The following is a 16878-nucleotide window of genomic DNA, read 5'->3' as shown; positions in this document are numbered from 1 at the left end:
GGTTTTCTGAGGATTGGATGAGGTGACTATGAAAACAATAGAGAAAAACATTGGGTGCTAACCACGCGCTGAGTATTTCCTGGTGCTCGACGCTCTTCTTAGCTCTTGACGTGTGTTAACTCACCCAGTCTGCCTCACGGCCCTGTGAAACGGGTACACACCGTGGAGCCTGAAGAAGCTCGGGCCCAGAGAGGTGAAGTAGCAAGTCTAACATCAGCGACGGCGCTGGGATTTGAACCCAGGCGTTCTGGCGTCCCAGCCATCGCTTCTGTTATCCTGCCAGAGTACTGCGTGCTGCCACTGTTGTCCTTGACACTGCCTTCTGTGTGGTCGCAGTGCTGTCTGCATCCTTGTCCCTCGTCGAGGTGACAGGGCACGGGACCAAGGACTGGGCGAAGCAGGCAGCCAGTGTCTGTCACTGTTCTTGTGCTGATTCCCACCATCCCTTCTGATGGAGCTGCCTGTTAAATGTAGTCAGGATAATTATGTTTTTAATAATTTTATAGTGTTGTTTCTGGGGATTTGTCATTGCTAGTCCATATGTTCTTTCCCCTTTTTCACTCTATTTTAGATCTCTGTTTCCTTGACTGAGATCCTTAGGTTTTAAATTGAAAAGTCAAGTTACATGCGATCCATTTCTGAAAGAATGCAAGTTCTGGGAATTAGGGTATGGGAAGTCATCCAAGGACATTTGGATATGCAAATAAAGAAATAATTAAGATGTTTTAAAGTAGCCGTGAAAACAAACATGGAAAGAGGAACCCTGTCCAGCTGTCAGAACAGTAAAACCATTTGTCAGGAGTAACTAGAGATTGGGTCTTGAAAAGTTGCCATATCTGATATGATATATTAAGCTGTTTGATCTGGAGGACTGTTCAGGCAGCCAGGGAATTCTTACGTGTCAGTCACAGCCTCTCTCCTCATCCTGGATAATTAACTCCGAGCCTTCAAACATGACTTGGCAGTATCAGGTCAAATTTTGTAGTTACAACCCTGGTGTTTCTGCATCAAAAAATTAATTTATTGCCAAGCAATTTTTAACAGAAAATGTTATGTGAATCTCTTAATATATATCATTTAGAGTGTTCATTTATTTCCATAACTAAATGTCTTCCAAAGGGATTTTTAAAAAGATTCATGACAGAAATTTAATTAGTAAACAGAATAGCCTACTAACTTTTTTTAAGTCATATTTGAATTTGACGATGTGGGTGTTACTTAATTTTCTTCTTTCCTTTTTAGCTTCCTCTGCAAAAATGGGCCTGGTTGAAACAAAGTTGGCAATTATTCCTGGTGGAGGTATGAATTCTTCACGCCTGTCTTGATTTGCTCCTCAAAACAGAGCATAAGACAAAAAAGTGTTAGTTGAAAAGGCAACATTTTGGGTAAAGAGACTAGTCCTGTATTGTTTGCTTATTATTATTCGAAGTACATCCTTTTAGCCTCTGTGGGTGTGAAGATGGAGGGCGCCTTGCCTGGTGTTCTCTTCTTGTGCTGTGTCCTGTGCTTTTTCTATATGATTTCTTAGCTTTTAAATTATTGTAGAAGCCACATTATTCTTGAAAGAGTACAGTGATATTTGGAAACTTTTATATGGGTATATAAATGTATTTGCCCTCAGAGAGCCTTTTCACACCGTCAGACCCCAGTGGAGGAAGGAACAGGGCTTCCCAGGCTGCATGCCAGCTTCCTTGGGTTTCTCTGCAGCTGGACAAAGGTTGGGGTTAGTGGGCAGCCTGGATTTGGAGCTGAGGAGCTGGTGTTTATTCTGTTACTACAAAAAAGAGAGGTGAGCTGCTCCTTTTTGGAAGACTCATTTAAGAAAGCACTTTTCCAACATTGGTAACGAAATCTTGCATCACCCAGTAAATCTGAAATTTTGTTCCTTTGTCTGATGCAGAGAATTTAGAGACATTCTGATTAGGTGGAGTTGTTCTTTCAAAAAATGGACTTCATTTGAGGATGTGTATGTTAATAAGTTATTACTGTATGAGTGAAGTGATACTAATAATGTAAAAATTAAAGGCGGTGTTTGAACACTTCAGGCATGTTGTACCTGAATGGGTTAAAATTATGTGTTTAACCTTATCTTTAAAACAATACGTATCGTGATTAGGGTGTACAGCTAGAAATTACACCTTAATTTTGTGAAACTGAAGACTACCCAGATCAGTTTTAAGACTTAAGTTTTCTACTTTGGAATTGCTGAAAATGCTTTTCCTGTAGGTAAAAGCATTTAATATCTACCTGTCCAGCCATACCAACCTTTTTCACAGTGACTCATGGAAACACTGAAAGGATGATAAGAAAATGGATCCGATGAAAAGAATTATCAGATAACTAACATGTAAAATAAAACAACTGTTCCCCAAATTAAAAAAGGAAGAAAGAAAAATGAATTTTTAATTTATTTTCTGTTTTAAAAAGAAAGAAGGGAAGAAGGAGGGGAATTAGAGCACTCAGTTTTCGGAGGACCAAAACTGGGGTCCCAAGATTTGTCTGTGTCTCATCCCCTGGGTGAGCGATTTAGGACATCCCTGCCCAGCTCACCATAAGCTGTGTTTAGCAGTAACACAGTCCCTTGGCACGGTGTTTGGGAGCTCTATTTTAAGGTGTGTCTATGAAGTAATGGCAGATTTTTAAATCCTGTGTGTGTGTGTGTTGTCCTGAACACAGTAGTCATTTTGGAAAGTTTTGTTTATAACCTTTGTCGAAATCTTAGAATTTACATCAGAATTTGAGCGGATTCTTTGGAATATCTTCTGCCAGTGACTCATCTTTTTCCTCTGAGGATGAATTTGCTTTTCATAAATAGCAAAAGACCTTTCTGTGCCAAATCTGATTAATAGGGTCATAACTGTTTTCAGGAAGAAGAAAAGTGTAACAAAAATAAGACGGCTTTTCTTAAGAGACTTACGTAATGTCAGACTTTTACCAGTGTTGTGAGCAGGGGACAGCACTGCTGGGTGAATGGGCTGATTCCCCAGTGACCCGTCTGTAGTTAGTCCATTTATGAACGCACCTCATGCACTGCAGTCTCATTTCTTTGTACTGGTAAACGTGCTCGGTGACCACTTGCTTTATTTCCAATTAGGGTGTTTGGGGAGTTATTTGCAAGAAACTTACACTGTTAGTTGCTGTGGTGGAAACACACAGATACAGATCGAGATGATGCGGCAGTGTTCCCTTGGAGTGCCCATCCGAAATCTGGTAGGAGAGATTAAACGTGTGCAGTACTGCAGCTGCCCTATTATTACAAAGTTGTTGGCATCAAACAGGAGTAAGGCAGTTTAAACTGGGGAACTGTGAGTGTGAGAAAATAGTGGTGGACTGAGTCAGCTGTAAGCATCAGAGGACAAGACCTGCAAGCTGGTCCCAGCACTTCTCACCTCTGCTCACACACTGTGTTTCAGGCATATTTGTTCACTTAACTTAGCAAATATTTGTTGAGCTGTGCACTGGCGTAGACACTGGTGTACAGCTGTGAGCAAACAAGGGAAGGGCACAGTGCCCTGCAGCTGACGTTCCAGCACAGGGGCAGGAGACGTGGCAAACAGCGAGCTGTGAATTGTGGCCAAAGTGCAGCAAACCACTCCTCTCATCCAGACCAGACATCATTCCTGCTTATCCTTGGAGACAGGGTTCCAGGTCCCTGCCAGACTATGAAATTATTCAGATAAACCAATTGCATCCTCCCTGAGGAACCAGGGGCACACCACGCTCTCACACTACAAAGCCTGCCTCTCATACCCTGTTTTTCACCCTGTTACCAAGCACAGTATCGACGTGGTCCAGCGTGCCATGTGGTACCCTCCCCTGGGCTGTGAGCATATGTGACTGAGAAACTGTTAGTAGTCACATACGTGTCCAATGTCCAGTGTCATGTGTTTGGCCATCCCCAGAAACCTAGGAAAGGAATCCCTCCCTCACCAATAAGGTGAAGAGGAGGCAACTAAAACAATTTGCCCTTAACTTCTTGACGTAGTAACTGCTTTACCCTCATGAAAAATGGAAATACAGTGTTTCAGAGTAGAAATGACGGAAGAGGGGGTGAACCTCACGACTGATCAATAGGAGTTAGGAGTTCCTCAGTCCAAGTAACAGAGAAACAAGCAAAAACCTGAAGAAATGAACTGAACACCAGGGCCCTACAGAGCAATACTCAAATGCTTAACGTTTGTGTCACAAAAGTCTCAGAAGGAAAGGAGAAAGAGGGTGGTTCGAAAAATATTGTAAGAAATAATGGCTGAGGATGGTGAAAGACATAAATGAAGGATTCCAGTGAAACCAGTCAAGATGAGCCCAAAGAAACCCATGAGCAGACGCTTCATAACCAAAATGCTTAGAACTAAAGACCAAGAAAATAATAATAATAATCTTGAAAGTCAAAGAGAAATAACACATTAATAGGAAACAATGATTTGAATGAGTGGATTCCACATCAGAAAGTATGGAATGGCATTTCCGAAGTGCAGAAAGAAAAGGGCTGTCAACCTAGAATTCTCGTATTCTGAACCTGTTTGTGTCTTTATATTTAAAATATATTTCTGGTGGGCAACATGTTGTCAGGTCTTGCTTTTTCATCCTGTCTTATGGTTGAGTCTTAATTAGCCATTGAATATGATTGCTGTTGTTACATACAAATCTCTCGTTTTCGTGTGTTTTCTCTGTGTTCAGTTCTTGTTCCCCCCTTTCCTTTTCACCACTGTGTGCATTAATTGAATTTTTTTTATGATTCTATTTTATCACCTTTATTGCCTTAGTCACTGTTGTAATGCATTTATTGCTTTTCTCTGACCTTTGTCCTGTGGCTGTGCACTGTTACCTAGGCTGTGAGCCCACGTTGTGTGGTTAACTACTTCTGTTAAATAATTAATTATTCTTTAAAGAGATTTAATTTATTAGGAAACTGCCTTAGGTATTTGTGTCTGTAGTTACTTCCAGTTTTTCTCTGTGTTTGCATTAGACCCAGATTTCATCTCTTAACCTTCCCTCCTCCAGGAGGACTTCCGTTAACATTTCTCCGGTGCTGATTGGCTGCTACTGAACTCCATCAGCTTTTGAATGTTTGGAAAAGTCTTTATTTTGACTCTGTATTTGAAAACATTTTTTCTGAATGTATAGAATTCTAGGCTGGCACTTACTTACCTTTCAGTTTAGCCAAGCTGTTGCTTCACTGCTTTCATAGTTGCATTTCTTTCCTGGCAAGGACTCTGCTGTCATTCTTACCAATTTTTTTTTTTTCTAGAGCTACTTTGTGATTTCCTTTATCACTTTGTCACGGGTTTTAAGCACTTTGAATTGTGATGTGCTTTGGTGTAGTTTTCATCATGGTCCTTTTGCTTGGCATTTATTGAACTTCAGTCTCTCATCCTTTCAGCTCTTTCCCTGGACTCAGAGAGTTTTCTCCCACACTTAATGGGCAGCACTTTGCTAAAGAGTTACCCTCTTTAGATTTCTGGAGTCTTGTCTCTGTGCTGCCCACTCGAGCTGCCTGGGTCGGCCTGGGGTCACAGCCTGTCTTCAGCGGAGAGCGTGCACTGGGCTTGAGCACCTCTCTGCGCTGTGTCCTGGAAACTCTTTTTTGATGATACGGTTGGGCAGATGCAGGGCTCCCCTTGCTAGTTTCCCATCATTCCTCCTTCCCAGTCCTTTACTGTCTCATGTCCAGTGTCATGAAACGTTTTCTGGATGTGGTTTCATGATTTTTTTTTTTTTTGTAATGGTATGCTCAGATTCCTTTCTCCTTACGTTTTGTGTATCTACCATAGGATTTTGTTTTGTGGTTGCCATGAGGCTTACATAAAACAACATGAAACAACTTATATTTATAACAGTCTATTTTACGTTGGTAACAACTTAAGTTTGAATGCATTCTAAATCTCTACTTTTAAAAAAGTTGAGATATAATTGATTTACAGTGTATTTCTGGTGCACAGCAAAGTGGTTCATTTATACATATGTATTCTTTTTCAGATTCTTTTCCATTATAGGTTATTACAAGATACTATATATAGTTCCCTGTGTTATATAGTAGGCCCTTATTGTTTATTTTATGTGTAGTAGGTTGTAACTGCTAATCCCAAACTCCTAATTTATCCCTTCCCCTCCCTTTCCCCTTTGGTAACCATAAGTTTGTTTTTTATGTCTGTGATTTGGTGTCTGTTTTGTAGATAAGTTCTTTTGTATCATATTTTAGATTCCACATGTAAGTGATACTTATTTGTCTTTCTCTGTCTGACCTCACTCAGTGTGATAATAACTAGGTTCATCCATGTTGCTGCAAATGGCGTTATTTTGTTGGTTTTTATGGCTGAATACTTTTCCAGTGTACACATGTACCACGTCGTCTTTATCTGTTGATGACGTGTCAGTGGACATTTAGGTTGCTTCCATGTCTTGGCCGCTGTAAATATAAATAGTGCTGCTGTGAACCTTGGGGAGCATGTGTCTTTTTGAATTAGAGTTTTCTCCAGGTATGTGCCCAGGAGTGGGATTACTGGATCATATGATAACTCTCTTTTCAGTTTTTTAAGGAACCTCCATACTCTTTTTTATACTGGCTACACCAATTTACAGTCCCACCAACAGGAGGGTTCCTTTTTCTCCACCCCCCCCTCCAGCGTTTGTTATTTGTAGACTTTGTAGTGATGGCCACTCTGGCTAGTGTGAGGTGATACCTCATTGCAGTTTTCTTTTACATTTTTCTGATAATTAGTGATGTTGAAGATTTTCTTAGGAACCTATTGGGACATCTGTATGTCTTCTTCAGGGAAATGTATGTTTAGATCTTCTGCCCACTTATCATTGAGTTGTGTAATCTGTTTGTGTATTTTGGAAATTAAGCCCTTGTCAGTCATGTCATTTGCAAATATTTTCTCCTAGATCGTAGGTTGTCTTTTTGTTTTGTTCGTGGTTTCCTTTGCTGGGCAAAAGCTTACAACTTTGATTAGGTCCCATTTGTTTATTTTTGCTTTTATTTCTGTTGCCTTGGGAGAGTGGCCTAAGAAAACATTGCTACAATCTTTACATTGAAATGTTTGCATTTTTATTCTTCCCACACATTGTGTGTTTTTGATGTTACATTTTGCATCTTGTTCTCTCATGTGTGCGTTAACAGATTGTTGTAGTTATAATTATTCTTACTACTTTTTTTAACCTTCATATGAGCTTTATGAGTCTTTAACCCATTACCTTTACATTAGGTTATTCTGAATTATATTATATATTTCCTTTTACCACCAAGATTTATACTTTCGTATGTTTTTCTGCTACTAAATAGTGCCAGTTTGTTTCAGCTTAAAGAAGTTCCTTTAACCTTTTTTGTACAACCAGTCTAGTTGTGATCAACTCCTTTCCCTTGTCAGGAAAACTCTTTATCTGTCCTTCAGTTCTGCAGGACAGCTTGGCCAGGTATAATACTCCTGATTGGAAGTGTTTGGAATGTGTTGGGTTACACGCTTCTGGCCTGCAAAGTTTCTGCTACAAAATCGGCTCATGGTCTTATGGGGGTTTCCTTGGATGTAACAAGTCGTTTTCCTTTTGCTGCTTTTAAGAGTCTCTCCTCATCTTTAACTTTTGACACGTTAATTATAATATGTCTTAGAGCGAGTCTCTCTGGGTTTGTATCTTTTAGCACTCTCTGGGCTTGCAGGTTGGGGATGTTTTTAGTCATTATTTTATCAAATAAGTGTTCTGCCCCATTTTCATTGTCTTCTCCTTCTGGGATCCCTGTAACGTGAGTGTCGGCATGCTTACTGTTGTCCCGTAAGTCTCTCAGGCTTTCTTTACTCTTTTCCATTTTTTGTTGTTGTTGTTGCTTTGGTTGGATAAGTTCCACTGCCCTGCCTTTGAATTCTGTGCTCTTTTTTTTTTTTTACTTTGTCTAGCCTGTTGTTGAATCCCTCTGTTGCACTTTCCAGTTCAGTTATTGTATTCAGCTTTGTCACTTCTGTTTGGACGTCTTAAATTTTCTCTTTGTGGGAATTCCTCTTTATTCACGCATTCTTTTCCTGTCCTCAGCATTTTTACAACTGTTATTTTGAACTCTTTTTCAGGTAAGTCACTTGTCTCTGTTTTGTTAAGGTCTTTTTTCCTGAGGTTTTATCTTGTCTTTTTGTTTGGATTTTTTTTTTTTTTTTAATGTTTCTCACTTTCCTTGACTCTCTGTGTTAGTCTTTATGCATTAGACAAAACAGCCAGTTCTTCCAGTCTGGAAGATGAATCTTACTGTTCAGCCCTGCCTTGGCTGTTTGTTGTCTCTCAAACCCTTGGTCTGTCCAAGCACCTGCTTTGTTCTTAATGAGTCCTGGTGGTTGAGGCAGTGCCAGGACCTGTCATGTCTTAACGGGGAGGAGCTCAGCCAGCATCTGGAGTCATGCTGATTGGAAGCCAGACCCTCAGGCAGCAGCTGTAAGATGTGGAAACATACTTCTTCCAGGGGAAGACTGGGAGATGGGTATTTCTTGCCTTTGGGTGACAGCCAGTTAGGAATTCTTTCTTTCTTTGCTGTTGTCCTTTCTTTCTTTGCTGTTGTCCTTTCTTTCTTTGCTGTTGTCCTTTCTTTCTTTGCTGTTGTCCTTTCTTTCTTTGCTGTTGTCCTTTTGAACCATTAACACAATGCCAGCTGGTCCACAGATCCAGGCAGTCAAGGGATGTATCCACTAGGTGGCAGCTACAAAAGCTGGGGTGAGAGGTGTGTGTACAAGTCCTTTCTCAGAGACAACAGAGACCTGGAGCAGGGCAGATGGAGAGTGGGAAGACGGTACCTGCCAGCCTCCGAGTGTCTGGAGAGGACCGTAGTAGGCCTTTTGATGTGTGTTTAATTAGAAGCTGCCCCTCCCTTCGCAGCCATGAAGACAAGCTAATTGGCCTCTTTCACAGAAATATTAGACCTTCTATTCAGCTACATCTCCGCAGTGCCATGGGGTGGAGAGCTGGTTAAGAACTCTTTCTCTGTTTGTTACAGTCTTGTGGGGCCAGTGAATATATGCTTAATGGACTTCAGAGCCATTAAGGGGTTCAGGGGTTATCTTCTTGGCAGCGTCTGCAAAAACCAGGGCACCAGATGTGTGCACAGTCTCATTCCTGGGAGGTCCTGGTGACCTGGAGCAAGGCAGAGACAGAGTGCAGAGGTGGCACCCCTGATCTCAGTGGTCTTGGGGTGGTATTGCCTCTGGATGTGCAGTGAGTTAGGCACGTGTTCCTGGGACTGAAACTTTAAGATAAGCATATAGGCCGCTTTCACAGAGAGACCAGGCACTTCTCAGCCAGCTGCCTGGGTGCTGGTTTGTGCGGGTGGTCAGACGGGTCTGTGCCAGCCCAGGATGCCTTCGCAGTTCACTTGCTCATTGCTGTTGTTGACACGAGCCTGCTTGCTTTCAAAGCCAGATATTTGGGGTTTCATCTCTCAGGTGCAGGGCTTAAAAGTTGGCGTGCCTGATGTGGGATTCAAACCCTTTGCTCCTCAGAGAGAAACTTGGATCTGTGGGAGTCCCCCCCAGGTTGTGTGTCCCTGGTGCGGGTGGGGTTGGTGGCCACATTGTGCCTCGGGCTCCCTATCTGCTTCAGTGTGGAGGAATCACTCAGGGAGTTTAGGGGTTCTTTCTAGAGGAAAGTGCTCCTTGTTTAGCTGTAGCTTTGATGTGTCTGTGGGACGAAGTGAGTGCAGGATGCTCCTATGTTGTTACCTTGAGCAAGGACTCACTTGCATTATTTTTGTCAAATGACTGAAAACTTAATCAGAGAAGTTCTGTGCACCCAGACTGACAATTGCTATTTTTCCATTCACTGAAATGTCACCAAACTACGTCTAGTTACCCACAAAGGTGACATCAGACTTAGGGGTACCAATCTTAAAAGGCGTTTGGCATGGGCATGTGAAAGGACCACCTTTCCTTTGAAGCAGATTCACCAGTGTTAATAGTTACTTGTTTCTCAGAGATGTGCACCTCTGTCATGATTGTGGCTGAGCTGAAAAAGTCCTGTTAACTTTCAGATTTCTAGTCTTTGCATGTAGAATTGGCCACCATTAAGTAAGCTTTTTGCTGCATGTAGAATTACACTGCTAAACCAGAATGTGCTTTTACAGTCACGTGTCTCCCCTTTTGCTTTTATTTTTTCACTTTCTCATGGCACTTGGTGAACATCCTTTATGACCCTTTTGATCACTAGGCATGGCGACCAGTGGTGGCAGCCCTGAGGCTGATTCTGTTGCATGTGTGTCTCCGGTTTTGTTTTTGTCCCGCATTTGTTCCCCTTGTCCCCTACCTTCTGCTGTCTCTTTCCTGATACCTCACCGTTAGAAAGTCACCTGCTCCTTCCTTCCACCAGGCCGCCTCCAGTGGGGAGATCTTGAACACACCCCATCCCCAGAGCCCAGGTCCCTTTGAGGAAGTCTTCTGTAAGAGGTGCCAACCTCAGTTAATCACAAAGTAATGGCGTTACTTTAAAATTTAACTCCTAGAGCATTCGAACACCGAAGTAATATTGCTATTTATTTTAAAAAAGGAAAACATAAAATCAGTAATACTGTATGACTAGAAGTAAAAATAATAATGGGAGGCAGTTGGGCCGGTTTCAGAATTGAATTAATCTTTTAGCAGTTGACAGATTTCTTAAAAGCAGTTTCTTAATTTTGATTAAAACAAGAGGGAAATATTTGTCCCAGTAAGTAATTATCATTAATGGTTTGATGCCTGTCATTTCAGATTTTAAAGTGCATCTACCAGTATATTAATACAGACTTTTATAAATTTTTTTCCCTAAAAATATAGACATACATTCCATTCTGTGAGTTGGTATTTTTGACTTAATGGTCTATTTTAGATACGTCACCTTTTTGTCTTACATCTAACTCCACTGTAGGAAAACTTGTGGTGTTTCACCAAAAAGCATTCTCCTGGCCTCTGCTCTGAGATACACATCCATAATCCTATGACGGAAGTATCTTGATATATTGATAGTGTCGCATTTCTTGATACTTGAATTATTTAGATAGGTTTTCTATTATTGAAGGAGTCTAGTTTTCTTGGAACAGACTGTTCTGATCATGGTATACTGCTGTTTCAGGCTTAATGGGACTTCTGGATTCTGTATGCCTATATTGGAATGGTATTTTTTGCATCCATTTTTATAGAAGAGATTAGTTTGAAGATTTGTTTCATTTGTTACTGTGTGAGATTTTGGTAGCAGTTACATGTTAGCATCTTGAAAATGATTTGGAAGCTTTGTTAACTATCTGCTTTCTAGGATATTTGAAACAATACTGGGATTAAATAACACCCTTGACATTTTATATTAATTTTACTTTTGTGTCCTAATCTATTTTGACATTTAAAGTACCCTTTTTAAAAGAATTTTTTTTATTGAGTTATAGTTAATTTACAATGCTGTGTCAATTTCTGGCGTACAGCAGTTTTTCAGTCATACGTGAATATACATATATTCATTTTCATATTCTTTTTCCCCATAAGCTACCACCAGATCAGAATAGATAAACAACTTTATACTGTATAGCACAGAGAAATATAAAATACCCTTTTAATAACTGACAATTCTTGGGTCATATCCCACCCAGATTTTCAGATGTAGACGTGTTTTCAGACACAGACTTGTGTATCATGTTTTACAAAATGCTTTAAGTTTCCTTTCATAGTTGGTTCTTTCCCCTTATTAATTCCTTAGTTCCTATTTTTGTTTTCCTTTTCTCCTAATTTGTTTTTCCACAGAACCACTTCTTAGGTTTATGGGTTTGTTTTTTTTTCCCTTTTACTTTTTTTCTCTTTTCTAATTTATGACTTCCTGCCTTTTTTCTACGTTTTCCTGCCATTTATTCTACATTTTCTTTGCCTCGGTGCTTTCATTGCTCCTTTGTAACTTAAACATTCAAATGTTTAGTTGGTTCATCTTCATTATAACTGATGAAGGAGTTTGCCTGTATTTTAAATAAGCTAATTTTAGCTGATTACCATTTATTTCCATGCAGGATTTATATTATTTTCTAGATTTGCACTTTATTCTTACTGAATTTTAACCTAAGAGTAGGGTTTGTGGGTCTGTGTGTTTGTTTTTTTGTTTTGTTTTAATTTCCAAGTTATTTTTAGAGTTTTCTAATTAATAATTTCTAGTTTCATTATTTTCGTATAATTTCTGTAGCACTGCTTTTAGGAAGTGATAGCAATTTCATTTTGTGTAACAATTGCATTGGCCAGATTTGTAAATATTTTCCATGGCCTTTGAAAAGGAAGTATCCTGTTTGTAAGGTTTTAGACATAGTTTTACATAATGTATTTTATTAATTATATTGTTTTCTAGTTTTTGTGTATTTGATCAGTCAGACTGGAGAGAGGTATGTTAAAGTATCTACGGCTATTGTATTTCTGTCGGTTTCTTGTTTTTCTCTCCTATTTTCTTGTATACTTGACCATTGAACTACTCAAGTTACAGGTGCCAACCCCCACGCAGCCGGAAGTCTGCTAATAACTTTATAGTTGGTCTCTGTATCCACAGTTCTCTACCCTCAGATTCGACCAATCACGGACCAGGTTAAAACTGTGGGACACATTTATTGAAAAAAAAATCTCGTATAAGTGGACCCACATGGTTCCAGCCTGTGTTGTTCAAGGGCCAACTGTGCGTATATTTCAGTTCCGTGTCTTTTGGTGCCTCGAGGGTGCCCGTGTCTTCACTGCGGTTCACACGGCTCTATCAGCGTGGCCCGCCCCCGTTTTCCTGTTGCTCATTTTGCCTTCGCTTCGGTTGTGCCTGACTGTGACACCGTGAGCCCCTGACCCATTTGTGCATCGCCTGCCTGTGGTGTGTTTCCCAGCCTTTTACTTTCTGCCTTTGAGTTGCTTTGTTTTAAGTGTGTGTCTTGTAGACGTCGTACAGTTTGTAGATGCTCTACAGTGAACTCTTCTAAGAGGTGATTATGTCCTGTTTTTCACATTTTTCATTTCAGGAAGGAAAATTACACAGTAAATAGGTTTCACAGGCCCAGTGTCTCTCAGACTTGTTTCTTGCCCAGCTCTTCCTAAAGTGACCGCTCTTGACTGTTGACAGTTTCTGTTGTGCCAGGTTTTGTTTCTATGGTGCTGTGCATAGGTGCGGTGTTTCTTTATATTTTTATGTCCATGTAATATAAAGATACTTCAATAAAAATAGTTCTGTGTATTACTGGTTGCATGTTTCTTTGGATGTGGCGCTGGCAAAGTCAGCCGGTTATCTTTATAGAGTTTCTCAAAAATAGTCTTTGGCTCCTGGTGTGGTACGATTGCCTACATTAGGCAATTATTAGCTGTTGAAAACAGTTCATTTAATTTCACTGGTTCTGAATTCTTTCCAAGTTTTGAAAATGGCTTTATGAGAGCTAGCACTGACTTATGGGGGTATATGTAAAAGGACATTCCTGTTTGATACTGGCTCTGACTATTCTTCTTGCCCTTGCATGGGAAGATTATTTAAAACCTTAAAAAAGCATGAAGCTCTGCATTAGGGAAGCTATTTTGGTACCAGTCTCAAAGAACAGATTGCTGTTTCTTTCCCACCCTAATGAAACTAGGTCACTGGCTCTTGGCACAGCTCCATGATGTGAGATTTATTTGATGTTCAAGTGCGCTCGCTAGAAATAGTGATGCACTGTCAGCAAGGCCACTTTTCATCTCATGAGCATAATTTCCAGTGCCCTGGAATTAATTTATTTCTTGACCTGTTAATAGTTACCCTTGGTCAGGAGCATTTCAGAGGCAGAGGAAGCGTCTGGAAATGGTCATGGTCACCCTGTTAGATGATAAATTATGGGGTTTCTGTTCAGCTTGAAGGTTTGGCTTGTTGAAGTAGTTGATACTTTGTGAAAAGCAAGGAGCTGTTTGTTAAGCAAACTTTTACCTGATGCTGTGGCAGGATTTGCTGGCTCAAGTGATTGAGAATCCTCATCTAATATACGTATTTTTGAATTCTGTTTTACTGTGGCCATCTGTAAACACAGTTGGGGAAGCTCCCTGTTCCATTCACTAGCCAGCAGCAGGTGATCGGAAAATAAGGAGTAACCATCGGATTCTTCTAAAATGAATTATCTGCAAGTCCTAAAATAGCTGATAATTTATATTGAGCACTTTGAAATCAGTTATGTATCAGTTCAGTATTTCAGAAAGAGATTGAGAAAATAAATATATGAACTATTATAAAACCAGTAACCTCGCTGAGTGTGGATCCTGGAGTGGGCTGAATCCTCGCTCTGTGGCCTTGGGAGAGGGACTTGCCCTGTGCCTTTGTCTCCTAACCCATTAAATGTGATAGTAGGCATGAGTGTTTTTTATAACGGCATCGTGGGGATGAAGGGGGTAAATGGACACGCGCTTTAAAAGTATGCTGGCAGATGAGGAGTCTCAGCACGTGTGGAGTGCAGTTCCCACAGTGTCCGGCTTCACGGGTTTGTGTTGGTAAGTGTCCTTTTTCCCCTCGCTCCCCCTGCCCCTTCCTTACCTAATAAATTGTCACTGTTCTGTGTGGTTGGGGGTACCTGCTTCTGTTTAATTCCGCCAAGAGGGCACATCATGGGAATAGCGTCACCTGACCTGCTCGGGAAATGTATTCCAGCGGGATTTTCCATAGAGCTTAACTGAACAGGAGGTTTTCCAGACTGTGGAACTAAAGCAAGGGTGCAGCCTGGTAAGGAAGTCTTGTGGGTTTGGAGTGTGTTCTGCTCTTCAGTTTTGTGTATTTGTCTGTTTTCTGGATGCTTTTCTGTGTTATTTGAAGTCCACTTTCATCTTAGCATTATTGTCAATTTACGTAGATTTATTTAATATGAATTTAAGTTCTTTATTTTTCAGAAACGTAAATGATGTTGAGCTGCTAATCTGATATTTATTTACTTCATTCTCCCTTCACTTCATACACTCGACTTTGCAATTACAGAATTTTTGCTAAATTGTTTTTTTGTAAATTTGACAACTTTGAGAATGTCTTGGAAGATAAGTATCCTCAAGTCTGAAAGGATTTGGATGTTTCTGTGTAACCCATATTAAGATCACATCATTAGATGCTGGAATGAGACCTTGATAACATCCTGTCCTCTTCCAGTTGGTAATTTGTTAAGAGACAAGCTGAGGCGTATTCGGAATTTTAAGATTTTGAGCAAAAATCTATCTGAATTGGGCAGTGCCAAGCCAGACGGGGTTAGGAGCATTCCACCAACAGGAAGCTGGGGAGAGACTTTTACAGAGAAAAGATGGAAGCAAAATCAGGAAACTATTGACTGGCTGTAGCTGAAAGCCTAGTTGTTTGGTTGTGATCCATTGCTCTTAGCGTTTTGATTTTGTAACTTTGAGGCATTTACAGGCTTAGATTTTGGTTTGCATACAGAGGCCACCGAGGCATTTAGAGCCACCTAGTCTAAGGGCCTCCTTGTTTACTTAATGTAACAAGTCAGCTCTCTTTGCCAGTTTGGCTGTGCCCTCCCCGCGTCCTCAGCCCTGAGTGCTTCCGGGGAGGGCACCCAGGATTTCTGTTGCCTCTTGTGGCAGCAGCATCTCTAGCCCAGAGCTTGTGAGATGCAGGCGCTTAGTATCTGTTCTCTGAATGAAATAAATTGGATTTCTCTGAATGTTTTATTTTCTAGGATTTTTAGGAGCGTTACCCTGAAATCATGCTTGTCTGTTCTTTGCAGGAGTTTCTGCTGGTTAACCGTGTGTTTCGTACATTTGTTTTCTCCCTCTGTTGCTTTCTTTGTTGGTTTGTTTTTAACTAGGCGTGTTTCAGTGCCTTTTGGGGATAGATTCTTCAGATTCCAGGGAGCATGTGAAACCTGTTTCCCTCCTCTGAATAGCAGGTCTTGAGAGGGGCTTCTTATGCCCCATCCTTTGAGCCTAAGGAAACTGAACAAGAAAGGAGCCAGTTGTCTTTCTGGAACTCCAGCAAACCTGGCCAGCCCTTTCACACCTCCGAGAAGAGAGAAAAGAAAGTAGATTAAGATTCAGGAGTTTTTTTGTGTTTTGTGGCTGCCCAAAATTAAAGCTGCAGGGGGAAAAAACAGAAAAAAACCAGAGTGTCGGTCAGAGAGCTCAGACCCTTTTAAAGTGCAGACGGCTGACTTTGCACAAGCCAATGAGTGCTCCGTGACTGGAGCAGCCAGCTCCCCCAAGTCCCTGTTATTTGGGTCACTGTGCGATTCATTTTGGCTGATGTTTGCTCCTGAACATCCGCACATGCGTGCTGTTCTTGATGCTTTGAAAACCTTTCAGTTGAGTAATAGAGACGTAGAGGGTTTAAAATACTTCAGCTTGGTGCCTTTATTTTGTGCCACTTGAAGTAAGTGTAACATTTCCAATGCCAGCTGATACTGCAGAAATCCAAATTGCTGTGCAAATGCATGAGGTTTAGCATGTGCATTTTAGCCTGTTCTCACACACAGCGCTAACAAACAGCCCACCTCCCTGATGCTTCCATGCTGGTCATTGTCGCAGAAGCCTTTGTCATGCAGGTATCAGGAAGTATGTGCACTCCAGGGAAGAGCTTTCTCTTTGGTATTTGTACCAAATAAAGTTTATTTACACCACTATTGTGATGTACCTGGTTTTTTTTTTTTATCTCCCCCCCCCCGCATCTGAACCTCTTTCTAAGTCTGTGGGTCCCTGCTGAATGGGTTTAAGTGGGTACCTGCTAGCAGAGATTTCTGCCCAGGATTTTTAGTTTAAAGCTGGACCATCAGAGGTAGGGACAGTGAAGGTTTGATGGGGACTTTGTCTACGTCCTAAGGGACTGGGTCCTTACTGGACACAGCCTTCTCTTTGTGGGCTGAGGCTGCCGTCCTGGCTCGTGGTGACTCTCGGTTCTGTTTAGTAAACATAGTTCTTTAGCATTTTTGGTTATTCTTGG

At 40.9% G+C, this 16878-nt stretch overlaps 1 protein-coding gene across 1 annotated transcript in view; it reads left to right on the top strand.

Annotated features, from left to right (window-relative positions):
- LOC116660941 (methylglutaconyl-CoA hydratase, mitochondrial-like) overlaps positions 1-16878 on the top strand; it is a 91451-nt gene that overhangs the window by 72380 nt on the left and 2193 nt on the right. Inside the window, exon 6 of the mRNA XM_032471621.1 lies at positions 1243-1299. Coding sequence (XP_032327512.1) covers positions 1243-1299 — 57 coding nt within the window. The remainder of the gene's footprint in view (positions 1-1242; positions 1300-16878) is intronic.

The sequence above is a fragment of the Camelus ferus genome, chromosome 32, assembly GCF_009834535.1.
Source record: "Camelus ferus isolate YT-003-E chromosome 32, BCGSAC_Cfer_1.0, whole genome shotgun sequence".
NCBI lineage: Eukaryota > Metazoa > Chordata > Mammalia > Artiodactyla > Camelidae > Camelus > Camelus ferus.
Note: the sequence above shows the minus strand (reverse complement) of the source record. Positions and strands in the feature narration are given on the sequence as shown.